The sequence below is a fragment of the Trachypithecus francoisi genome, unplaced genomic scaffold (assembly GCF_009764315.1).
Source record: "Trachypithecus francoisi isolate TF-2019V2 unplaced genomic scaffold, Tfra_2.0 Lachesis_group3, whole genome shotgun sequence".
Classification (NCBI taxonomy): Eukaryota; Metazoa; Chordata; class Mammalia; order Primates; family Cercopithecidae; genus Trachypithecus; species Trachypithecus francoisi.
This window is the reverse complement of record NW_022681468.1, coordinates 18,252,723-18,280,419: the sequence shown is the minus strand read 5'-3', so window position 1 is coordinate 18,280,419 and position 27,697 is coordinate 18,252,723. Positions and strand designations below refer to the sequence as shown.

At 36.6% G+C, this 27,697-nt stretch overlaps 1 protein-coding gene across 6 annotated transcripts in view; it reads right to left on the bottom strand.

The window, feature by feature from the left end:
• EML5 (EMAP like 5) overlaps nt 1-27,697 on the bottom strand; it is a 205,441-nt gene that overhangs the window by 86,726 nt on the left and 91,018 nt on the right. For 4 of the 6 annotated variants that reach the window (XR_004432358.1, XM_033191654.1, XM_033191655.1 and 1 more), the window contains exons 11-20: nt 21,769-21,936; nt 20,992-21,098; nt 20,372-20,490; nt 18,030-18,216; nt 12,107-12,212; nt 10,335-10,428; nt 9,293-9,393; nt 3,272-3,474; nt 2,228-2,339; nt 109-236 (exon numbers count right to left, since the gene is read on the bottom strand). Coding sequence is in view for 5 of the 6 variants with exons in the window: in XM_033191654.1 (XP_033047545.1) it covers nt 109-236; nt 2,228-2,339; nt 3,272-3,474; nt 9,293-9,393; nt 10,335-10,428; nt 12,107-12,212; nt 18,030-18,216; nt 20,372-20,490; nt 20,992-21,098; nt 21,769-21,936 (1,325 nt within the window). In the remaining variant the exon portion in view is untranslated. The remainder of the gene's footprint in view (nt 1-108; nt 237-2,227; nt 2,340-3,271; nt 3,475-9,292; nt 9,394-10,334; nt 10,429-12,106; nt 12,213-18,029; nt 18,217-20,371; nt 20,491-20,991; nt 21,099-21,768; nt 21,937-27,697) is intronic. The other 2 variants (XM_033191658.1, XM_033191657.1) reach the window with 1 other exon arrangement.

Sequence of the window (27,697 nt, the reverse complement as noted above, 5' to 3'; positions counted from 1 at the left end):
ATGTCCCTAATTTAACATTATTTTTCATCACTGTCAACTTTTGGCTCTTATATATGAAATAATCAATTGTATGTAAAGAAAGAAAAGCAAATTAGCATTTAAAATTACCTGAACCAGAAGTGTTATTGGGCCACTTTTATCCACTTCTAGTATTTCACCATTCTTTGTGCCAACTAAAATATGACCATGTCCTAATGATATGGCACGTATAGATGGATTATCTTCCAAGAGAAGACCTGAAATGTTAAATGAAGACGTTCTTCTAGACATACAGTTACTATAATACAAGCGTGTATATTAATTAATTACAATTAATTAAGCCAATTAAGCTACTTTGACAATGAAAATCATATTACAAAGTTTTCTCCGGTATTTTTTCTAATAAATGTACTACATTATCCCCAATCATTCAATTTAGTAATCTCAAAATAAGTACCACCTATGTATTATAATTCTATGATTCTATTCTCAGATTTCCTCCTACCATTCCGACTATTTGTTTTATCTCTTCTTATATTAGCCCTTCCTTATCCATCTCCTGCCCCTCTTAGAGTTTTTACAATATTCTTATTAGTAATTTTAATTCAACTCAAGATACATAGTCAGCCCTCAGTATCCTTCAGGGATTGATTCCACGACCACCACAGACACCAAAATCTATGGATGGTCCAGTCCCTCATATAAAATGGTGCAGTATTTGCATAAAACCCACATACATCATTCCATTTTTTTTTTTTTTTTTTTTAGGATGGGGTTTTGCCATTTTGCCCAGACTGGTCTTGAACTCCTGGGCTCAGGAGATCCACCTACCTGGGAGTCAAAGTGCTGGGATTACAGACGCAAGCTACCACACCTGGCCCCCATATGCTTTAAATCACCTTTAGATTGCTTATATCTAGTACAATGTAAATGCTATGTAAATAGCTGTTATACTGTATTTTTAATTTATATTATTTTTATTGTTCTATTGTTACTTTTTATTTTTCTCTCGCATATTTTCTATTTGCAGTTGGTTGAATCTGAGGATATGGAACCCCCAGATACAGAGGGCCGACGATATTTACGTCTACTTGTCCTAAGGAGGCTTCAGCAACACATTAGTAAAGATGATAGACCCAACTCCTCCCCTTACAGAGCATACAATGAGGAAAACAGACCCTGTGTTAGGGGCATATTGAAATAGGAGCACATAGCAGTGGAATCGAACTTTTTCAAGAGGAGGTGAGTGGAGGTGGGGGAAATCATCCTAGAAAAAAAAATCAGGTTTGACATTTGAAAAATAAGTATGTTGTCAAGTAACTGGAGGGGGCAGGAGGGAAGAGGAAGGACATATTTTAGGAAAAAGTAAAAACATGTAGAAAGGCCCAGAGGTCAGGGAGAGTGTGATGCCATGCCTTAAAGGAAGAAATGTGCTCAAAAGAAAATGCACCTCTGGGCCCACAGCCCGGAGGATGGTCAGCGGACAGGGAGTTGGGCCTGATACTGCCCTTGCACCCTTCCTCCTCTTAAAAAAAAAAAAAAAAAAAAGGCCAAGCACAGTGGCTCACGCCTGTAATTTCAGTGCTTCAGGAGGCCAAGTTTAGAGGGTCACTTGAGTTTCAGACCAGCCTGGGCAACATAGAGACACCCTGGCTGTACAAAAATTTGAAAATTTGCTGAGTATGGTGGCAGGCGCCTTTAGTCCCAGCTACTCAGGAGGCTGAGGCAGGAGGACCGCTTGAGTCTAGGGGTTCAAGGTTTCAGTGAGCTATGACTGCACCACTGCACTCCAGCCTGGGCAGCACAGCAGGACCTTGTGTCTTAAATAAATAAATAAATAAACAAACAAACAAACAAACAAACAAATGGCAAACGGAAAAAGGGCCTGTGAGGCTACAGAGGCAGGGTCAACAAAATGCCAAGGTGAAACAAAATGTCAAAGTTGCACACAAGTTCCTGACTGGTGATAAATGTGATGTTCACATGGAAATCTTCTTTGGAAAATTAATGTTAAAAATTAGGATTCATAATCTTGTACTTCACAAATATTTTACCATGTGCATCACAGAAAATAGATTTTTGAAAAGACGGCAATGATTCTGGTATCATTAAGTGATTTCTTCCACTTAATGCTGATGCCCAACAAGAAGGAAAAATATATGCCATGCGTTCCACCACAGTGATCAAGCATATTAATAAGCAGTTAATCTTTTTTCCTATAAAAAACTCCCACTAAGTCTCAAATCACCTTTAGATCCCGGGGCCAATGCAGCTCTTTTTATAGCATAGGTCTTGAGACATCTTTCAAAAGAGTCATCCCAAAGAGCTACTATACCATCTTTTCCTCCAGTTACAAACCCCTATGGAAAGAAAAAGGTCCAAGTTAATAAAAATCTAAATTTTTTTTAAATAGTAGCCTTTTTCCTTGTATTGAAAACTTTTAGAAAAAAGAATATAGCCAAAAGTTACAGCTTGTAAAGAATAGGAATAAGCATAAGAATCCATTGTTTCTTAAACCATCTACATGGAATCTGTAATAATATTTACAGTGACACTACACATTTTACTTTTAGGATGGGGCTTTAGAAACATAAGTTTCTAGAATCTGTAACTATACCTTAGATTACCACTCTCAGAAAGTTACATATATCCTCCTGGAGTCTACATAATAACCTCATCCTTAAAAAGAGAAAACAATAATAGTAACTACCTGATAGGATATGGTGATTATATATAAACAGCTGATTTTTGACACATAGCATGAGCTTAAGAACATGAAGTTAAACTTTAAAAAAAGAAAAAAGAAAAAAAACAGCAGACCTGGCTGGCACAGTGGCTTATGCCTGTAATCCAACACTTTGAAGGCTGAGGTGGGAGAAGAGCTTAAGCCCAGGAGTTGGAGACTACACTGGGCAACATAATCTCTACCAAAAAATTTTTTAAAATTAGATGGGTGCAGGTGGCACTTGCCTGTAGTCACAGCTACTCAAGAGGCTGAGGCAGGAGGATTTCTTGAGCCCAGGAGTTGGAGGCTGCAGTGAGCTATGATCACACCACTGCACTCCAACTTGGGTGACAGAGTGACCTGTCTCAAAACAAAACACTGCAGACCTATTTCATTCTGTGTTCAGGAGTTTGAAAAGAGAAACAAAGAAAAGTCAAGATGAGCCTAGCCCACAGACTACTGCTGGATAGTCCAGCCAAGTAGAAAGGCAGTGTTCCTTTACTTCTGGAAACGCTTTACACTCCATGACAAATTATGTTTAACTTGAAATCTCTTTAGGTTACTTACTTTTTCCAAAGCATGCATACTGAACACTGGCCCATCATGTGCTTTCACTGTTTTTACAAGAAAGATGTCTCTCCAGATACACACATCTCCTGTGGATGTTCCAGAAAAAGCCATCTCTTCAGTCCATCCATACACTGCACACATCATTGTGTCATTTTTCCCCAGTGTGCCTATGTAGCCTTTTCTTCCAATCAATCCTCCCCCTAGTTCACAAAAAATATTATGAAAGTACCACTTTCAAAATGTATGCAATCATAAAGAAGCAAAATTCCTTTTCTACTGTTGTTGCTGTTTGAATAGAAAGGCATGCAACAGTAAGGAGAACTGAAAAATACAGGTGTCTCAATCAGTGATGTGGGTAACACCTTGCATAGCTGCATTTAGACCGTAACTTTTTAGATAAACAAAGACCTGGACTAAGTCTGTTTTAATCAGTCCTTAGCAATTTTGATGACGTTTTTTAAAGTTTTTATTATGACATATTTAAGAATACAAAAAGGCATTTAAAAACCCCAATACAATGAATGCCTGTACATCCACTGACCTACAAAAAGATCCCAGAATAACTGAAATGTCATGCCAATCTCATCTCCCTTCTTCACTCTCTGCTACTGTGAATGTGATACTGATTCTTCTCATGCATTCCTTTATATATAACATATTCGTGAATTTTTAAGCAATGTCATATTTTTTCATGTTTTAAATTTTTCTATAAATATCATCCTGTATGTATTCTTTTGCAACTTGCTTTATTCACCAATGATTTGTTATAGAGTTGTTTACATGTTAGAAAACTCACTTTCATAACCATATAGCATTCCATTATAGAAACATACCATGGTTTATCCATTTTCCTATTAATGGGCATTTAAGTTACCTCCAAGTTTTTGCTATTAAAAGCAATGCTGCTTTAAACATTCTTGTAAAGGCCTCTTCTACACGAGTGCAAGAATTTCTCTAGGAATGCCTGGGAGTAGTAATAGGGTAATGTGCAAAAGGCATAGCATATAGATCAGAGAGGGATCCGCTCTTGCCAAACTGTTTTCCAAAGTTTATATACCAATGCACATTCCTACTAACAGTGAAAAGAATTCCTTGTTTCCCACCTTTGGGAACAGTTTGTGTTGTCACATTGGGGAATATGAAAGACCAACTGAATTTTATTGTGGTTTAAATTTGCATTTCTGTGAATATTATGCTTGATCATACTTTCATATTTTTATTGGTCATCATTAGCTATTGATATCTTTTGCCCATTTTTCCCAATTGAACTCACAAATTCCTTCCCTCCTTCATTCATTCAAGAAATATATTAGCTGGGCATGGTGGTGGGCACCTGTGGTCCCAGCCACTTGAGAGGCTGAGGCCGGAGGATAGCTTGAGCCTGAGAGGCAGAGGTTGCAGTGAGCCATGATTGTGCCACTACGCTCCAGCCTGGGTGACAGAGCAAAACCCTGTCTCAAAAAAAAAAAAAAAGAGAGAGAGAAAGAAAGAAAAAAGAAATATACATGCTAGGCACTATTCAATGTACCAGGGATAGACTTATGAACAGAAGAGGCAAGACAACAAAATTCCTTGGAGCTTCATGGTGAGAGACAGTCAATAAATGTAACTAGTAAAATATACAGTGTGTTAGATGATGATGGGTGCTTTGGAGAAAATGTAAGCATAAAAAGGAGACAGGAAGTGGGAGGAGTCCATTTTAAGTAGGGTGGTTAAGGTAAGCCTCATCAAGATGTAGCTAAATGAAAAGTTGAAGGAGGGAGCAAGAGCAAGCCATGCTAGAAGAGTGTTCCAGGCAGAGGGAGCAGCACGGGAAAAGGCCCCAGTACAACAAGACTGAAATCGCTAAGTAACATCCAGGGAGACCAGTATGGAGTAGCAAAGAAGGGAAGGCAGTAATGGGAAATGGGGTTGGAGAGGTCAAAGGCAGTATTGCAGGCCATTGTAAACATGGCCTACTTTTGCTTTACATGAGATGCAAAACATTTGAGTAGTGAAATGACAAGATCTGGCAACTGATTTATTAAGAGGTTCATTCTGACTTCTGGATTGAGAACAGATACAAGGGAGGTCAAGGATGAAAGGAGTTAGAAGGCTATTTCAATCATCTGGGCAAATGGTAAAGGTGGCAGACCAAAGTGATATCATAGAAGATGACGGAAAGAGGTCAGATTCCAAATGTATTCAGAAGACTGTCTTTTCTCAACATAGAAGGCAGAGTCATTAGTGAACTTGTAAGAGCAGCTGGGTGGAGCGGTGAGGTGAAAAAAACTAGATTAGACTTTTCTAAAGAAAAAGAAAGAGAACATAAATTGCAAAATTGCAAATTGAAAGTAGGAACAACTGTTTAGAGGTGGTTTAGCATAGAAGTAAGATGACAAATTGATCAGCAACTGGAAAACAGAGTTGAAAGAGAGTTTTGTGTCACTTATTTAAGATGGAGAAATCACATCATACTTGTATGCTAAAGGGAAAGTCAGTAGAGAGGAAAATTGATGATACAGTAGGGAAAGGGTAGAAGAGTTAGAGTGACGTCCTTCAGTAGATGACAGAAAGTATCAAGTGCACAAGTGGGAGAACTGGCCTTTACTAGAGGGCAAAGTATCTTCTAGAGCAGGGTGGGCAAACTACGGACTGAATGCCAAATCCTGCCACTACCTGTTTTTGTACAATATCCACTAGAGCAGGTTAGCACTCTGAGCTGCAGAGACCAAGTCTGCTTACTTCTTTGCACCCAGGGTCTGCCTCCCTGGTTTGTGGCTATAAGTAGCATCTTCCCTGACTCTGGGCTGGTCCCCACCTACAAGCTAGAGACTCTGCTAATGGCAACTGCTTGTTATCTGGCAGTGGAATCTCAGTCTAGTAGTTGCCCCACTTCTGGTCAGCTGCCCAAATTCAGAAGGTTGGGCTCTCCAGGAACAGAAGGACACACCAGGATCTATGTGTCACTGGGTCTGAGTGAAGCTCACTATAGTTTCACTCCCCACCACAACCTGCCAGGCCCATTCCCTGGCAGACAGAAAGTCTAATGGCAACTGGGTGCAAACAGCGTAAGCAGGGCAGGACAGTTTTCTCTCTTGTTCTATAATGACCTACATAATACTCTTGAATTTGTCCTTTGGCCTAGAAAGCCTAAAATATTTACTATCTGGCCATTTACAGAAAAAGTTTGCCACCTTTGGTTTAGAGCGTTGACAGCTGGGTTTTCTCGATGATACACACAGGATAACACGTTCCTGTTACATGAGGTCATGTAATCAGGTCATGTTATTATGCATCAAAGACTTTCAGTGGCTCCCCATCCCTTCTGTCCCTACCATGAATAGAGTTCAAATTCCTTAGGGGAGAGACTAAGAATTCAAAACTTGAAATTCTCAAAGCCTAGATCTGGAATGGGAGGCAAGAAGCCCCATGTTAACCTCAAGTCTAAGTCATCTCCTTCAACCTAGTTTACCTAAAATTATGCATTTAGAGGGTTAACAATACTTAGTCAGGTTAAGTAAGTGGATACTCACTTCCCAATTGGTTAATGAACTTTGTGGATCAGAACCCCAAAAGTAAGGAAGGTTGAAATGTTCACCAAAGCCTTAACATTCATCCTTTTATGCTTCACTTTCAGGCCTCTATATGTCTAACCAAACTTAAAAGAGAAAGTTATTCATTTGGAAGTATTTTCATTGCAAGACTATTTACCTTCTTGAAATCTTATTTCAAACAAATTCATAGTTCTTTTTGAGGACAGAAATGTTCATAAGTACAATCGGCCTTCCATATTCTCAGGTTTTGCATCTGTGGATTTAATCAAATGTGGATTGAAAATATTCCTTTTAAAAAGGATGGGACGGGCATGGGGCTCATGCCTGTAATCCCAGCACTTTGGGAGGCCAACGCAGGTTGATCACCTGGGTCAGGAGTTTGAGACCAGCCTGGCCAACATGGTGAAACCCCATCTCTACTAAAAAACACAAAAATCAGCTGGGTTGTGTGGCAGGCACCTGTAATCCCAGTTACTCAGGAGGCTGAGGCAGGAGAATCACTTGAACCCATGAGGCAGAGGTTTCAGTGAGCCGAGATCGCACCACTGCACTCCAGCCTGGGCGACAGAGCAAGACTCTGTTTCAAGAAGAAAAAAAGGATGGTTACATCTATACTGAATACGTACAGACATTTTTTTCCTTGTCATTATTCCCTAAACAACAGTATAACAAACTATTTACATAGCATTTACATTATATTAGATATTATCAGTAATCTAGAAATGACTGAAAATATACAGGAGGATGTGCATAAATTATATGGAAATACCATACCATTTTATACAAGGGACTTGAGCAGCATGGATTTGGGTATCCTTGGGGAATCCTGGAACCAATCCGTGACACTTTCTGACGCTGTGAGGTGCAACCGTATTATTTGCTGCGAACTTGCAATTACTAGTGACTAAGGTGCCCAAATGAAAAGTTTGTTTAAGCATGTGGAAACAAAATTACAAATGTAAAAATACTTTTTACTTTGTAAATGCATATGCTGTCATCTGATGAGTTTCTGATAAAGTGTTAAATCCAAGACTGAAAATTAATCCATGTCCCATGTAATTTACAACTTGAAAGTTACTTGAACTTGGGAAATGTCTTAACTAAGTTTATTCTTTTCTAATAATGTTTTACTTCTTCCTATATTCACATATTTTCTCTGAACAGTTTCAATTTATTGAGATTTTGATGTCACATTGCTGGAATTTATAAGTATACTATTTAGAAAACAGACATTTTTTATTTTATAGTTACAAATGACTAAAGTAATATAGCATTCCACTTTTATATCATTTTATAGCATATGAGTAATTTTTTAAAATTTTTTCTTTTTCAGTTTAGACTACAGAACATCTCTTTAACAGAAGAAAAAGTCTGGACATAATTTGATTAATCTCATATATTGAATTTTTTTGCAAGTATGAATATTACTGTATTAGTCTGTTCTCACACTGTTCATAAAGACATACCCAAGACTGGGTAATTTATAAGGAACGAGGTTTAATTGATTCACAGTTCCACATGGCTGGGGAAGCCTCACAATCATGGCTGAAGGTGAATAAGGAGCAAAGTCACGTCTTACATGGTGGCAGGCAAAATTGCTTATGCAGGGGGAGCTCCCATTTATAAAACCATCAGATCTCATGAGACTTGCTCACTACCACAAGAACAGTATGGGGAACCACCCCCATGATTCAATTATCTCTACCTGGCCCTGCCCTTGATACGTGGGGATTATTACAATTCAAGGTGAGATTTGGGTGGGGACACAGCCAAACCATATCAACTACATAAATGCAGCCAATAAGAGGCAATAAATCTTCTATTTGTTTAAAATGTATCAATACAACAGTAAATTACTTTAAAAAAAACTTATTTTAGATAATTTTAGATTTCCAGAAAAGATTCAAAGGAATTACAGAGTATTCTCTCATACACTTCGGTTTCTACTAATGTTAACATCTTTTTTTTTTTTTTAGACAAGGTCTTGTTCTGTTGCCTAGGCTGGAGTGCAGTGGGAGATCACAGCTCCCTGCAGCCTTAAACCTCAAGTGATCCCCCCACCTTATCCTCCCAAGAAGCTGGGACCACAGGTACACACCCACCACCCCCAGCTCATTTTTTATTTTTTTGTAGAGACAGGGTCTCACTATGTTGCCCAGGCTGCTCTTGAACATCTAGGCTCAAGTGATCCTCCCACCTCGGCCTCCCAAAATGCTGGGATTACAGGCATGAGTCACTGTACCCAGCCAATGTTAACATCTTATATTACCATAGACCATTTGTTGAAACTAAGAAACCAACATATTTGATACATTATTATTAAATGAACTCAAGACTTCATTCAGATTTCATCAGTTTTTCTCCTAATGTTCCTGTTCTATTCCAGGATGCAGTCTAGGGTACACACGGCACTTAGCTAAATTACTTTCAAAAGCAATAATTTCTTAAAATTCTATAGGGTAAAAAAGAAGCACTTTCTTACCTGCTTTACGCCAAAATTTCATGTGTTTAATTCCAGCTGTAATTAGTTTATCAGGCACATACGGGTTCATCTTTACAACAAAAATCTTATCTTTACTTCCTCTGAAATAAACATCAAAATGTTTTAGCTCTGAAGATTCATCATTTCTGTACTAATCTCTTGCCTAATCCATACCCTATCTTGATTACTCTATTTACTGAATATTTTTCTCCCACTCATCTCTCAGATGTGGACTGTGTATTTGTGTATTTGTTCTTTTGTCATCATTTTAATATGGTAATTCTGCTCAAGAGAATCTCAAAAGACAGAAATGGTCAAAACTGAACTTCTTTCAGACAGTATCTATAATACTGACTACAGTACTGTGCATAGGGAATGCTATTTGTGGCATGAATGGGTTAAAGGCAATTTTAAAACAATACTTTGTTATAGCTTAAGATAGCCTTTCCAACTACAAAGTTTCTCTTAAACTATTGTTAATTTGGACATTATCTATATATTCCATAAAAAGCATTTATCTATATATTTAAAGAGCTTTAACACTGCTTTAATAGGAGGTTAAAATCTCTGACACTGTTGACTAGTTCCTCCTTTAAAGCATTGTTAATATTACTATAAAAAAATGCTCACTATAGAAAACTCAGAAAATGAAGAAAATATAAGAAAATAAAAACCTGTAACTTCTTTGCGACATATATGCATGCATATCTTTTTGCAGTTTAATATATAATGTGAGCATTTGATCATGCTCTCCAACAGCTCTATCATACAGTACAACACACTCTACCTGTACACGGAGATTTCAGATAGTTATATCCAATGCCATATTATAGTTATATTTAAAAGTGGGTTCACAAAGGATAAATCTACAAAGAAATTCTGAAATCATTTACTATGATTATATTATTTATTCAATGGTAACAAACATGGAAGCAATAAAAAGTTACATATTTGCTTGATTTCAAAATTGTTTTAATTTAAAATTTTTAAGTCCAAAGTAATTCCAGTATTTTGCAAATGTGATATCAAGTTTTTTTCCTACCTTGCTATTGAAAGTTTCTCTCCTTTCTTCCAGTCCCACAGCACAATAGTATGGCTATCATCTATGCCAACTGACACCAAACGTTTCCCATCCGCTGTGGAAAATTAATGAGAGAGATAAACTGAATATTAACACTCAGAAGAGAGAAAACATTCAGTATATATTCTTTTTTTTTTTTTTTTTTTTTTTTTTGAGACGGAGTCTCGCTCTGTCCCCCTGGAGGGCAGTGGCGCGATCTCGGCTCACTGCAAGCTCCGCCTCCCGGATTCACGTCATTCTCCTGCCTCAGCCTCCCGAGTAGCTGGGACTACAGGCGCCCGCCACCGCGCCGGGCTAATTTTTTGTATTTTTTTTTAGTAGAGACGGGGTTTCACCGTGGTCTCGATCTCCTGACCTTGTGATCCGCCCGCCTCCCAAAGTGCTGGGATTACAGGCGTGAGCCACGGCGCCCAGCCACATTCAGTATATATTCTAAACCCACATCCTATATTTAAAATTTGATAAAATAATGGTAAATGCTAGGCATGCATACAGCTATAAAAAGAACCAGAATTTATAAGGGAGGGAGAATGAAAGTTTCTCAAATCCTCTAAATGTATCTGCTCTCATTGCACCTGACCTCCTTTTCCTTATCTATCCATCAGGTTGGGATGGGAGGAGGGAGATAAGAAAAATGAAAAAAAGAGATTTAAAAAATACAAGGAAAGGGAAAACTAACAAAGGGATGAAGAAAATATTTATTTTAATTAAATTCACCATAAGAAATCTACTGTAATATAAGAACTTAGAGTAAGTATGAAAAGTTAATCAAATGAAAAACATGTAAGTTACAACATACTACCACTAATATGACTCCTTTTAGTAAAGGTCAATCGTATCAAGTAATACATAATGAACATAATAGACAAATCATTGAGACAATGATCAGTGAATATCCTACGGGTGTGCATGTTTACAGGCTGTAAAGGCTCAGACCACAAGAAAATATTTTCCACTTTACCACACTTTGCAAGGCTCAATTAGTTCCTCATTGCTCTAGTGGTATTTTTCTTGGTGACTCACTTAGTTCACAATTCATTTTCTAGTTTCTGTTAGCAAATCTTTGAATATGTATATATATTTCCCTCTGAACTCTACTATGGATAATTTATCACTTCAGTCAGAGCAGCAAAAGCATTAATTCACTGTTTCTTAATATAGAATTCTCTATTAATAGTATTTCCTCCCTCTTCCCAATTCACACCCTAACTTTCACTGTAGACCTATCTGCAGTTGTCAAACTTTTAAATAAACAGAAAAGCACTAATATGATTTGAAATTATTTTTACAAGACGGCTTAAAATTGTCACTGTATAAATATGTCTAAAATAAGTATTTCAGTTCTCAACTCTTTCTTTGCTAGCCTTTTACCCTAAACATTTTCAAAGTTTAACTATAAAACAGTGAGATCAGTGCTTGCCCAATGTGGGAGATACAAACTACTTGTGGCAACTGAGATGAATTTAAGTTGTTATGTAGATAAACATTTTTCTGTTACTAGAAACATGCAAATTTTAATAGGTATTAAAACTATACTTATTAAGTTATAATTATAAACTAGCTAGCAAATCCACACTTTCATAGTGTTTGATAAGGACAACAGTATACACATTTGATAAAAACTGTGAATGTCACAGCTAAAGGACAAGCTTAGGTAACACTGAGTTAGATTAAAACGCTATGTGTTGCCTCTGCATTTTGTTCATTCTTACTGAGATAGCAAACAGCTTTACCTGAGAAATCAACAGCACTAATACCACATTGGTGGTGGCCCTTTAATATGGACAATGGTTTAATGGTCTCTGTATCCCATATATGAATTGAGGGATCTCTACCAACCTAAAATAGAAAGAATTATAGACGTTATTATATACAATTAATTTCCCTATCTATTAAAAGGAAATAAAACGGGAGATTTTTACAGCTTGACTTATTTACCACAGAAATTTATTAAATAAAAATTTAAAGCAGACTATACATGTGACTGATATTTTTTTCTTATACTTGTTCAAAAACTAATGAGGCTAAGTTCAGTGTTTCTAGGAATGATGTAACTAGAACTATGCGATTTTTATCATCTATTTCATCAATAAAGATAATAAATGCTTACTGAACATCTATTGTTTCTATGCAAGATACAATGAGCAATAAGACATTCAGGTAACTTTTGCAAACTCCTGCGAAAACAGGACATTATCAATCAAAGACAAACACCCCTTAATAGATGCTTAATGAACATGAAAAAGCTGTGGAGAAAGAGTCCATGGAAGAGAAGGTACTGGAGGTGGGCCTTCAGAAAGTACAGAACTTGAATATAAAGAATTCTAGACTAAATAATGGGGTAAACAAATATTCAGAGGGGGTTAAAGTACCAAGCATGTCAGCAGACCTGAAAAGGTAATTTTACTGCAGCACTCTGTCACTTATTTTTTAACTTGGTTTATGATGTTCACTAATGCACAGGTAAACTATCAATTCTTAATTATTCCTCTAGACTCAAGTAGTCACTTTCTTTAACCACAAGTATAAAGAGATATCTTTGTATACAGAGACAACTCCTGAAATAATTAATAGAACTATCAATTATAGTTAATTTAGAGATTGATTTTATTCATTTATTTATTTTTATTTTTTTGAGATAGAGTTTCACTCTTGTTGCCCAGGCTGGAGTGCAGTGGCGCGATCTCGGCTCACCGCAACCTCCGCCTCCTGTGTTCAGGTGATTCTCTTACCTCAGCCCCCCGAGTAGCTGGGATTACAGGCATGCGCCACCACACCCGGCTAATTTTTTGTATTTTTCATAGAGACAGGGTTTCTCCATGTTGGCCAGGCTGGTCTCGAACTCCCGACCTCAGGTGATCTGCCCACCTCGGCCTCCCAAAGTGCTGGGACTACAGGTATGAGCTACCGGCACCCAGCCGAGATTGATTTTATAAAAAGATACAACAAATAACACTGCAATCAGCCAATATTTCACTAAGTTATTCAGCCAAACATTACCAATAACTTTTTAGAAAACTTTTAAGATTTTTTATGGGAACATAGTAGTAAAAGTAACTTTTAAGTTTTCTTTTTATATAAAAACTTCTACAGAATTTGATGCTTTTGATGGTTTTACTGTACTACTCTCTTCTGGTTCCCTGGTTTCCTTGATCCCCACCCCCACCCTTGTATTTTATTTATTTTTTTTGAGACAGTGTTTCACTCCTGTTGCCCTGCTGGAGTGAAATGGCATGATGTTGGCTCATTGCAACCTCTGCCTCCCAGGCTCAAGTGATCCTCCTGTCTCAACCTCCCAAGTAGCAGGGACTACAGGCATGTGCCACCATGCCAGGCTAATGTTTGTATTTTTTGTAAAGATGGGGTTTCACTATGTGCCCAGGCTGGCCTTGAACTCCTGGGCTCAAGGGATCTGCTGCCTCGATTTTCAAAACTGCTAGGATTGCAGGCATGAGCCACAGCGCCCAGCTTCCTTGACTCCTACTAGTGAGTTTCCTTCTCAATTTCCTCACCTAGTTACTTAAATACAAACCTCTCCCAAGGTGGTCTTTAATTCTCCAGTCTTCTCATTCTTCATTTTTGCCCTGAGGTATCTCATTTCTACAGTTTCAGTGGTTAAACAATAAATACCTCCCCAAGTCCTTCTCTCGAACAGTTACTTTTCCTCTGAATTCAAGACTTACATTTTCAATTGTCTAGTGGACATCTCACCTGGAAATTATGATGATGACTAACATTCACTGAGAAGTGATTTATGTGCCAGAAACTGTTCCATAAGCACCTTACAAAGATTGACTCATGTACCAATCACAACAACTCTACGAGATAGGAACAGATAATATCCTTATTTTAAAGGATGAAGAAACGAAGGCAAAGAGGGGTTAGGTAATTTGCCAGTAGCTAATAAGTGGAAAAGCTTGGATTTCAATATCATATTCCATGAGGTATAGACAGTATTTAGTATAATATTGAGTATTATTAAAGTACACAGGCCGGGCGCGGTGGCTCAAGCCTGTAATCCCAGCACTTTGGGAGGCCGAGACGGGCGGATCACGAGGTCAGAAGATCAAGACCATCCTGGCTAACATGGTGAAATCCCGTCTCTACTAAAAATACAAAAAACTAGCCGGGCGAGGTGGCGGGCGCCTGTAGTCCCAGCTACTCGGGAGGCTGAGGCAGGAGAATGGCGTGAATCCGGGAGGCGGAGCTTGCAGTGAGCTGAGATCCGGCCACTGCACTCCAGCCTGGGCGGCAGAGCAAGACTCCGTCTCAAAAAAAAAATAAATAAATAAAATTAAAAAAAAATAATAAAAAAAAAATAAAGTACACTTAGCGCATCTCACTCAGGGATGAAGGGGAGAATGGAGAGGTTGGGAGAGTTCTCAGATAGGCTTAGCCTAAGTCTTAAAAGGAGCAGAAATTAAAGTTGGAAGGTTGAATACAAGTGAAGAGAAAGAGTTTTCTAAGATGAAGGAACTAAGTAAAAGATGTGAAATAGCATTATACGTGTTGGACAAATTCTAAGGCAAGAAAATAGATTACAAAGAGGCAAATGGTCGGGAGTTGGAGAGTCAGACTTGGTTAAAAGCCTTTAATTGCATTGGGAGTCAACTTTCAACTCTGCATTGATGTTATGCCTTGAATTGCATTTAACCGAGTCTCACTCTCCAACCTCCCCTTTTCATCCCTTACCATTTAGAGCTTGTGGCTATTTAGACAGCTGTTTAGACAGCCTACAAGCTATCAATACTAATAAACAGGGAAGAATTTTAAGACTTTTAGAAAGATTACTAGTGAATGGGGAAAATGGATAGAGGAAAAAACTTAAGCAGGAGACCAATGGCTATAGTAATGTTTCAGAAATTGTGAAGCACTGATTGTCAGTAGAGGTATGGAAAAATTAAAGATAAAAAGAATATTGAAGATAAAGAATAAATATATATTCAAGTGAAAGAATGGGTGCAACTTGAGGACTGACTAGCTTTAGGGGTGAAGAACAAGATTAACTTCTAGGCTTAGGTAACCAAGTTAATACAGTACTATGTTCCAAGAAGGAAACGTAAAAGGATGAACAGGTTTGGAAGGGAAGACTAATCCTATTTACCTCCATTTTAGACATATTGAACCTGAGTTGCCCACAGGACATCTAAATCAGTGTATTTTTAGTGAATTATATATATACACACACACATATACACACAGAGTAACTTGTCCAATTCTTGTACTACATTCTGAGCTCCTGATAGTGGCAGCCAGTGCGAGTTATCTTTGTGTTTCCCCCACAACATTTAATGCTTTTGAATAGGAAGCACTCAACAAGTATTTGCTGAATTAAACAAAATTTCTAAATTACAGTACAATTAGTCATGTCACTCGACTTTGCAGGTAAGTTTCTTTCACATTCTTTCATTTCCACTTAAGATTACAGTTCCTGACAAGGGGTTATTCTTTGTATTTAATTCTCCAAAAGGCAAAACTCTCTAGATTTTTCATCTAAATTGCTTTTTTAAAAATTGTTTTATTTGGGAAAAGTGCTTCTTACAAAAGGGAAGCCGCAAAATACAGAGACCTCTGCAACAATTATTTGTTTTTTTTCTTAAAGTGAATGAATGGGTGGGATTCAAGGAATCAAAGCAGTAGACGGACAAACCAGGAGCATCCCTGAGTTATTTCCAGGAAACAGAGCATCAAAACACAAAGGTAAAATTTCCAATCAAGGAATTCTTCCAACGACTTAACTTTATCTAGTCTCGATTCCCAAACCCTCCCCTTCGGTGGAAAAGTATGACTTATTACTGCAAACCCATTACTCCACTACAATAAACACCTTAGAACAGAGTTTTTAATCACATCTGTCTACCTGAAAACTCAGAAGTGGAATGAAGCAAATACCCACAAAAACAAACACAAAAACCTGACAAGAAAATGCCCCAAATGAGGACAAAGGTTTCTCAGAAAGTGCCTGTACTGAAAAGGCTAGATCATAAAACATTAAATACAACTGTGCATCCAAGACCCAGTTTGTGTTAATATATGGGATAACCAGGTAGTTTTAACCTCTGCCTACCCTCCTGATTAGTTCCTCCACTAATGTCCATAATGCATTCTAAGATTTGAACACTGTGGGTTATGTATAGTTCTTTAAATAATCTGGGCTTTTTTTTTTTTTTTTTTTTTGCCCTACTTTTACCTTTTACACATGCTATAATACACTTAAAATGCTTTTTCCCAACTTCCCCTCTGCCAAGTAAACAATTCAGCTCAAATGTCATCATCTCTATGAGGGTTTCTTCGATTCTACTGGACACAATTAATCATTAGTTCTTCTTCATTACATTGCTACAAGACTTTGTACAAATTTCTACATTTAAAAACAGGGTGATTTTGCCTTCCAAGGGACATCTGGGCACTGTCAGGAGATATTTTGGGTTGCCACAACTCAGAGAAGTGGGTGTTACTGACACTAATGGGTTGAGACCAGGGATGCTGCTAAATATCGTACAATGCATAGGTCAGCCTCCCACAACAAATAGTTACCTGCCGCAAAACATCAACAGTGCTAAAGTATTGTCATAAATATAGATCAGAGAAGCTTCTCTGATCTATACTTAGGACACTGTATAACAACTCAGAATATGAGTTTCCACCATGGCAAGAAGTTGTCTTATTTATCTTTATATTCCTAGCACATTTCTTGCTACACAGAATGTGCTTGATGAATGTTTCTGAGTGAATGAAAGAAAGGAATAAGGAAAGGGAAAGGAAGGAGAGAAAGAGCAAGTAAACAGAGGCACAAAGAAAGGAAGAAGAATGGGAGAAAGAAAAAAGGGAGGAGTTTTCTCTCCTTTCAGGAAAGCTATATAGGAGGATGCAAGTTGAACCCCTTTTCCACATATCCTAGCTAAAAGGTATCTTTACACAGTGTTTAAAGCCAGACAGACTGAAGGTTTTAGGCTTTATTACCTATTAGCTGATTGATCTTAAGCAAATTATTTAATTTCTCCAAACCTGAACCTCGTCATTTGTAGACTGAAGGAAATAATTTTACTCTCACAAGGTTGAGGTGAGAATAAAATAAATATACATCAATAAACTAGTAAAATACTTACATATAGTAAGAATCTATAAACTTCATTTCTTCCCTTCCTTCTCTAAGAATATCCATATAGAGAGGTATCAGTTAAGATTTTCTCAGGGTTTTTTATTTCAATATTTGTGCTTTCTACTTTGGTAAACCTGAATAGATTACTATCCTGGTTGTAAAATAAAGAGACATAGTCCTTTGGTTTGTCACAGGACATTTGTTAAATTATTTACTGTTTTAGGTAACTCAACCTAAAGAAACCAGATTTCTAGTCTTTACGTTTTCTTTAATTTTACTAATTTAAAAAATTAATATCATGACAGAAAAAAGAAGCCAGAGCTATGAGTTCCAAATTTAAATTAAAATAATTCAAATTAAAACAATAAAAACTTTAAGTAAAACTGTAGGAAAAAAGTTAGGGGTAAATTTTATTTATAATCTGAAAATAAAACCCATTCTAAAGAATTCTTTACTCTTCATTTCCTAGAACACAAAAGAGATATATGATTAATTTATCTAAACTCAAACAGAGGTGTAGCTTATCTGGCTCATTGTCAGTCTTTCAAACCTACCTGGCCTGTTGCCACGTAGTCTTTCAAAGGATGAATAGTTAGGCAGAGAATATCATCATCATGACCCAGATAAAAACGCTGTGTGTTCTGCTGTCGATTATAAATGACACCCACTGCTGCCACATGGTACACAATTTCACCAATTTGAGTATAAAACAGATTACTTCGACAGTCATAACCTCTGTAACTAATATAGAAAACAAATCATATGTAATTAATTTTGGTCTTTTATCTGATCAATACAGAACATACAGGAGAGAAGTAGGTACCCTTTGAGTGAATCATTCAATTTCCAGTTTTACAGGACACTAAACAATTTTTTTTTAAAGAGATGGGGTCTTGCTCTGTCACTCAGGCTGAAGTGCAGTGGTGTGATCACAGTTCCCTGCAACCTTGACCACCCAGGCTCAAAGGATCCTCCCACCTCAGCCCTCCAAGTAGCTGGGACTACTGCTGCGTGCCACTGTGCCTGGCTAATTTTTGTATTTTTTGTAGAGATGAGGTTTTGCCATGTTGTCCAGGCTGGTCTTGAACTCCTCAGCTCCACCCACCTTGGCCTCCCAAAGTGCTGGGATTACAGGTGTAAGCCACCATGCCCAGCCTGAACAATTAAAAAATACCACCACCTCTGATCCAATAAACTTTTATGAACTGCTCGGACTGCAAATAGCTAAATCTAAGGTATAATATTGAGTGAAAAAAACAAGGTAGAGAATAGTATGTATAGTATACTACTATTTACGTAAGTATAATACTAAAATTGTATACTATAAAATAAAACAATTGCTTTCTATAAGTAAAAGGTATAGAAAAGAATATATATTTGTAATTGTTGCATAAGTATTTCTGAAACTAATAGTGACTATCTGCAGAGAGGGGAAATGATGGCTGGGAGGGCAGAGGTGGGAGAAAGATTTTCAAACTGTACCGTTTTATACACCTTAATATAACCTATATTCCAAAAATAAGTTTAAACAACAATTTCAAAATATCATATTCATCCAAGACAAAGTAGCCAAATCTTAAATGATCAAAATAAGTCCATTTATAGCAACCTTGCCTGGCACTTCAAAGAAACCCAATTCATAAAATACAACTGCATAAAAACTACTGACCATTTTAACACTGGAGAAAAAATACTTTTACTTAATAAATCCTTTTTAAAATTCTTGGTAAGTATTATCAGTCAGGTAAGAAAATGAATGCTGGCTGAAAGGTAGAAAAGAGTCAGATTGGAAAATCTATTTCTGCCAAGCTGAAATGTGAGACCTGTCTTGACGGATGTTCTAAGAGAATTCAGAACGTGTATTCTGGTGAAATTAAAATATTTAGGCAAAAATGCTCATGCAAGAAGTTACAATATCATTCCAAATTAGACATATTAAGGGGAGATGATTATCTCTTACATTTTACTTGTTTAAAGAGGTCCATTTCCATAAATATGAAACTTTCATAAGATTTATTTTTTTATTTAATAAACACTTACATAGTGCTTATTATGTGCCACACAATGTTGTAAATCACCACTAGCATTGCCTTATTCACTCCTCATCAGAACCTTGTAAGGTAGGTACTTGATACGATTCAGATATTTGTCCAAATCTCATGTTGAAATGTGATCCCCAGTGTGGGATACTGGGAAGTGCCCTGGTGGGAAGTGTTTGGGTCATAGGGGCAGATCCCTCATGAATGGCTTTATGCCATCCCCTTGGTGATGAGTGAGTTATCATCTCCTGATTTGTTCAAACAAGATCTGATTGCTTAAAGAGTCCAGCAACCCCCTTCCCTTTCGATCCCTTCTTTCTTGTTCTCTCTCTCACTACGTAACACACCTGCTCCCCCTTTGCCTTCTACCATGAGTAAAAGCTTCTTGAGGCTTCACCAGAAACTGAGCAGAGGCTGCTACCCTGCTTGTACAGCCTGCAGAACACTGAGCCAAATAAACCTCTTTTCTTTATAAATTATCCAGCTTCAGGTATTCCTTTATAGCAATGTGAAATGGACTAACACAGTACTATTATCTCCATTTCACAGACACAAAAGAAGCAGAGAGGTTAAGTGACTTGTTTAAAGTTACAAAGCACAGACATGCCCAGTTGTCCCAACAGTATCCTTTATAATCATTTTAAAAATCCAGATATTTTTAAAAATATCTTTCAATTTGGTTTTGTCTAATGTCTCCTTATGATTAGATTCAGGTGATGTGTTTTCCCCATGGGCAATGTTGTATACTTTCAGATACGTCATTTCAGGGGATACAGTCAGTTCTATCATTAGAGATGTTAAGCTAGTAAGTGTGAACCAAAATTCAAACATATAAATGAAAGATAGTTGTTTTATACCCGTGAACAAAGTGTAATCGAATACTATTTCCCGGAGCCCGCTCTCTTCTTTTAGAAGTAGCACTTTTTTGTTTCTCTTTGCATTGTTCTTTAAGCTGAGGTAGATCTTCTTTGTAAACCTTTAAAAAATGTATATAAGTAGAAATATTCTTAGAATATATATTAATAAAGGTTTTCATATACTCTCAATATAACTTTCAGACATTGTCTGAAAACAACCTTTAATAATAGTCTTAAATGAAAAGGTAATTCATGAAATTTACTCCCTTGGAAAGAATAAGCAAATTCACATTTTCTACATACCACACTGACAAACAGATATTTAGTGTTCCAGGAAATTTTTATACTTCACAAAAGAATACTGTTAAGGGAATAAATGTGAGTATACTATGACAAAATCCTATAGGCAAATAGAAGGCAAGCATACTTAATATACCAACCATTTAATGTAAAAAAATTTTACACAAGTGTACTCTAACACTGACAGTGGGAAAACTAATATAATCATACATTGCTTGGGAAATTAAAGACACAGAAGATAACAACAGATGATTAACGGGGAGCAAGATAAAGAAGAAATTGGACTTTTCAGAGAAAAACTGTGTGATATGGAAAATTACCTGTCGATGGTAGGTGAGCTGTGTCTCTTGTTCAATTTCAGAATCCAGCTCTGGAACATCAGACAGATCTGAATCTGATTCCTCACTATGAGAGTCAGCCAGACTTTCTGTAATTTTTAAAAATGAAATGTTACTTGTTTAAAGAAGATTCATTTTCAAAACAGCACTGGAAAATTAATGATTAAGAGCTACGTCAGTTGACATGGAGACAAGCCATAAAACAATCAAATGAAATTACCTATTCAAGTGACACAGATGTCAGTAAACTGTACTACAGATTATCTTCCTCTCCACTCACTGCAAACTCAATAGCTCCTTTAAATCCCTTCACTGGCTCCCCAATGACCGCTACATCAAATTTAAATGTCTGTGCAAATATAAGTGAATATAACCTATAATTAACATGAAAAATAGCTAAAAATACTATATGCAACAGATGAATTGACATTAGATAATTTTGGTCAATAAAAGCATTTATAAAATCTAGATACCCATCTCCCAGAGGATATATTCAATGCTTGTTTTGCTATTAATATAACTGTTTCTTCACTCATTATTAGACAGATTGAAATGCAATCAAAATGACTTTGTATTCCACACTCTATGACATCTAACTTTAAACATATAGAACTAATATTTTAACTTGAAATTTCTACTAATAACAAACTATACTGTTAGCTTATGAGGCTAGATTATACTTTAACATAAAATTGTTATTTGGGGGTTACTGAAGAATTATTTGACAGGGAAATTGCTTAGGTAATGTATACTACTCACCTTGGGGTGCTATGTGAAGAGCATCTTTCAGTTTTCTTTCAGGAATAAATTTCCACTGAAAGACAGAGTGATCTGCTCCACCAATAGAAATAACCCACTGATAATCATGTGACCATCTGACATTAGTTACGTGAGCTGAATGGCCAATATATTTTCTAAACTTGGCTCCTATAATAAAAATATATCTTTAAATTGATAAATGAATGCTAAACAAAATACCATTTCAAACAATTTTTATACATGAACCACTGTATCATCCTTCTATTAACTGAATTATGAACAAATGGGAAATAAGCTGACTCAAAAATTGAACAAATGAATGAATCTGTATCAAGGAATAAAAATATCTCCTCTGCTGATTCACAAGGAACCACAAAGGCTATGAGGCATTATCTTACCACTTTGAGAAAAACCTGGGAATCAACTGTTTTTATACTGAAACATTTGAATGTTTTGGCCTGAGGCCTTTGGGCTTAAGTGAAATTCAAAGAACTAATCAACTCAACCTTACCCCCATTATTCTCAACCCAAGCAGCCAGAGGATCCTTTTAAGACTTAAGTCATCAACAAAATAATAGCAAACTGAATTCAGCAATGCAAACTGAATTCAGCAACATATAAAAAGGATTAAACAACATAATCAGATGAGATTTATGCCAGGAATGTAAGTTAGGTTCAACATTAAAAAGCCAATCAATGTAATACATCATATTAATCGAAGTCAAATATGCCCAGTTGTTCCAACAATGTCCTTTAAAATCATTTTTAAAATCCAGATATTTTTAAAAATATCTTTCAATTTGGGTTTTGTCTAACACCTCCTCATGATTAGATTCAGGTGATGTGTTTTGGGTATGGGCAATGTTACATCCTTTTGGATATGTCATTTCAGGGGATACAGTCAGTTCTATCATTAGAGATGTTAAGCTGTATCATTTGGCTAAGGTGGTATACACCCAATTTCTCCAATAATAAAGGAATCATTTAACTTTGTGGTTTTCTTAAAAATCTCTGTGGCAACAGGGATATATTTTATTTATTTATTTATGACAGAGACAGAGTTTTGCTATGTTGCCCAGGCTCATCTCCAGTTCCTGGGCTCAAGCAATCCTCCTGCCTTAGCCTCCCAATGTGTCGGGATTACAGGCATGAGCCACTACAACCTACAGGAATATATTTTTAGAATATATTCTCTATCTCCTCCTCCTGGTATGTGGCATTATATACATATTCTTGTTAAAGTACACAGGATACAATGATGGTTAGCTTCATTTTGATATTGTTTTGAACATTTTATATTAAGTTATAGAAGACTTGTATATCAGGATGCCAAAGCCCCATCAATAAAATTCTGGAGAAAAATTTTCATCTTGGTCATTAAGATAGCTATCAAAATTAACACATAAAATAGAATCAAAACTCATCTAAAGTTATAATTTACTGCTGCTTAATAGTAATACTGTTATTTTAGGAATAAATTTTTTATGTAGCTTAATATAAGTCACTAATTTAACTTCCCATATTTCAACCCAGCAAATACTATAAGGTAAGGGCTCTTATATAGGAATGCATTACTTGCCTATCGAGAGAGCTTTGACTACTACTACTACCTTTGATGCAACCCTCAAGCACTCTTAGACATCAGAGAGTCTTAAAAGTTAAAGCCAGAAATTCAAACAAATAAAATTCCAAGTTCTAAGATCTACTAATTTGTTATGTCAGGGCAAATTAAAGAGTTAAAGCATCTACTCTGACTACACTGAGTGATAGAGACAGGTACAAATAATCCTGTAAGTCCCTTCCCAACTTTTCTTTGAGACTTTTCAAAGACCCTCTTGGATAAACCAAGGCAATTAAACAAGAAAGTTGCAAAATAAGTCTAAGAGAAACCAGTTATTTTTAGTCAATGGGACTGTATTAATAATTTTTAATAACCAGTCTAATTTTTAATAATTTGTTCTGATAAATGGTATCTTAAAAGTGAACCTAGATATCACATCTTTCATTAAGTGACCTTGACTCACCAAGACCAAGTTACATGCTTCCAGAATTCTCTGTGATTACTCCTTGTAATTATACTTACATAACACTGAAATGTAATAGACTATTTACTTGTTCACTCCTCCATTAAAACTATAAGCTCTTTGAAGAGAGCGGTGGTGTCTTGTTTAATATATATCCCTGGTGCCTGGTATATAGCAAACACTCATTAGATATTCGAAGAAAGAGAAAAAGAAAAGAAAAGGAAAGATTACATTTCCTTTTGCTCTGCTTGGACATTTGGGTTGGAATGCTAGATTGTAATGGAGGAAAGAGTAGTGAAGGAAACTGAGGGCATGAACATGATTCCAACCCCTATAATGCACAGAAGAGGGCAAAAGTTTGATGTAGCTTAAAGAATATCAGAATTGAAATCAAAAGACTAGTGCTTGAGCATCAGTTTGACCATTTAATAGCACAGAAGTGTGAGCATTCCACCAAACCTCTTTTGGACTCCATTTCTTCATTTTAAAATGTAAATTGGATTATATGCTCACAAGGTGCCTTTTGATTATGAAAACTATGATAAAAAATGATTCAATAATAAGAATAGTTAAGGCCTAAACAGTATATCATCAATTAGGATGAATATCTCAGAGAAAAAACTTATCAAGACAAGCTATAATGATCATAGAAGCTTCCTAATTTAAAAGAAGATGAAAATTCTTGGTAAGGATAAAGAAATATACTAAAATACTTGTGTTTCAATGACTCCATTTCTTTCCTAATGTGTTTTTTTTTTTTTTTTTTGGAGACGGAGTCTCGCTCTGTCGCCCAGGCTGGAGTGCAGTGGCCAGATCTCAGCTCACTGCAAGCTCCGCCTCCCGGGTTTACGCCATTCTCCTGCCTCAGCCTCCCGAGTAGCTGGGACTACAGGCGCCCGCCACCTTGCCCAGCTAGTTTTTTGTATTTTTTAGTAGAGACGGGGTTTCACCGTGTTAGTCAGGATGGTCTGGATCTCCTGACCTCGTGATCCGCCCGTCTCGGCCTCCCAAAGTGCTGGGATTACAGGCTTGAGCCACCGCGCCCAGCCCCTAATGTGTTTTAATGTGTATTTTGACACAAGGGTAATATGAACTAAATATTTTCAATATATTGTAGCAATATGACAAATGACTTTTTCCATTTAACTATGTTTTAATGACATTAAACTTCTAGATATGGGAATATATAAATATATGAAAATATCTTTCTGACCCTAATAAAAGCAACAATTTCTTAATATACAAAACTACGCTACCTATAAGAAAAGAAAGAGAAATAGACTTAACTACACTGAAATTAAGAACTGGCCAAGAAAACACATCATTAAGAAAACAAAAAGGCAAGTCACAAACTGGGAAAAGATATTTGCAAACTATAAAAATTACAAAGCATTTGTATTATAAGAGTATATAAAGTAATTCTTACAGATCAATAAAAGAAATAACTCAATAGAAACACAGGAAAGAGATATGAACCCATGTTTCACAGAGAAGAAAACACAGAAGACCAAAACATATTTTAAAAGATGGTTAACCTCATTTGTGGTCAGACAAATGGAAATTAAGACCTCAATGTGACATCATTTACATGAACTGGATTTGCAAAAGTTAGAAAGTATAGCAATATCAAGTGCTGAATCAACAGGCTTTGTAAAATTGTATAACCACTTTGGAAAATAATTTGGTATTTTCTTATAACGTCCACATTCTCCATGACCCAGAAATTTCACTCCTAGTTATTTCACTACTTTAAGAAACCTGATTTAATATCAAAAGATGGGAAATGACCCAAATGTACAATGACAGGCGAATAAATGCATAAATTGCAGCATAAACTTACAACACAATATTTTGCAGCAGTGAAAAAAAGGCATTAAAGCTACATGCAACAAATGGAAAACAGCACTGAATAAGTCCCTGTTATAAATTTGTTGTTGTTGTTGTTGTTGTTGTTGTTAGATATTTGGTTTTTCCTATGAATTTCCTGGAATCTAAATGAATTTCCTGGAATCGAAATGATATTTTCTCCAAATATAAATTTTCATTTGCCAACAAGAAGTACAGAGAGGATCTTGGCCATTATTAACAGTGATGGAGGTGATGCCCTCACCCTGCCCTCACCTTCCCATTCTCCCTGACCCTGATCTGCTCACCATCCACCACAGCCCCTATGCTGCTGCCTAGAAAGAGTCCTGGATTCTTTCAGAGATTATGGTCAGGAGCAGGTGAAACTAGAGAAAAAGAGGATGATAATGAAGAAAAAAATATGAAGGGGGTGGAATGCTTTGGGCTGAAATTAGAGTGCAGTAAATATAGGGTATATGTGGTTCATACGATCATTCTCTCTTTTCGCTAACTTCATATATTTTTTTGTTTCAATTACAATGATTCTATAACATAAACTAATTCTATTATTTAAAATCCACATTTTGTAAATGCTGCACTTCTAAGAAGTCACCTAATGAATATTACCTGAATGGATATGTAAAATACATTAATACATCAGCTACATTTTTCTAACCTTAACTTGGACTAGCAATGCAACTTAATAATTACTCTAAAAGAAAGAGAATACCTCTTTCTAGTAATACTGCTAACTTCAAGGTATGTAATTATGTGAATTCAATACATACATAATCTTTTTTGGCCCAAGTGGTCTGCAAAACACAAGATCTTAAAATACTTATATTGCCGGGCGCGGTGGCTCAAGCCTGTAATCCCAGCACTTTGGGAGGCCGAGGCAGGTGGATCACGAGGTCAGGAGATCGAGACCCTCCTGGCTAACACGGTGAAACCCTGTCTCTACTAAAAATACAAAAAACTAGCCGGGCGCGGTGGCGGGCGCCTGTAGTCCCAACTACTCGGAGGCTGAGGCGGGAGAATGGCGGGAACCCGGGAGGCGGAGCTTGCAGTGAGCCAAGATCACGCCACTGCACTCCAGCCTGGGCGACACAGCGAGGCTCCGCTCTCAAAAAAAAAAAAAATACTTATATTAATATTATAAAAATGCAGTAGTCGTATTCGGTCTTTCCCACTTACCTAGCTACAATTTCAAGCTGATTCACAAGTGCCTAGAAATAAAAATCATCCTTACTAGAAAATAAATTACCAACAAAAAATCTAACAAAAGGGAAACAAAAAAGAGGAGTAATTTATACTTATATCCTTGAAGGAGTGAATAATCTCTTAAAACAAGACTAATTTTCTTAGGCTTTGGTAAAATATTCACACAGCAATTCAAAGAACTACTACACATTTTATAAATGAAATAAAATTACTGTGCAATAATACCAACTTCTCTCTTGCAAATGATAAAAACAATCAATAAATCCTATTCACTTGACTAAGAAAACTCAGAAGATTAAAGCATTTTTGTTTTTGCATAGAGGGCAGTAGGTGAAACAATTAAGTAGGAGCAATGTCTAAGAGTAAGATCATCATGACTCTTACTGAATCTCACACTTTATAACCAAGCAAGTGCCATCTTAAAATTTGTTGTGCCTGGTGACTCTCATGTCCTGGCTATGTGGTGGGACTCAGAAATAGGGTACTGTAATTGTTAGAGATTTAACCAGCCTTTTGATATGGTTTGGCTCTGTGTCCCACCCAAATCTCATCTCGAATTGTAATCTCCATATGTTGAAGGAGGAACCTGGTGGGAGGTGACTGAATTATGGCGGCAGTTCCCCCATGCTGTTCTCGTGACAGTGAGTGAGTTTTCATGAGATCTGATGGTTTAAAAGTGTTCAGCAGTTCCCCTATTGTTCCTACTCTCTCTCCTACTGCCATGTAAGACGTGCCTTGCTTCCCTTTTACCTTCTGCCATGACTGTAAGTTTTCTGAGGCCTCCCAAGCCATGGGGAACTATGAGTCAATTAAACCTCATTTTTTAAAAAACAAATTAC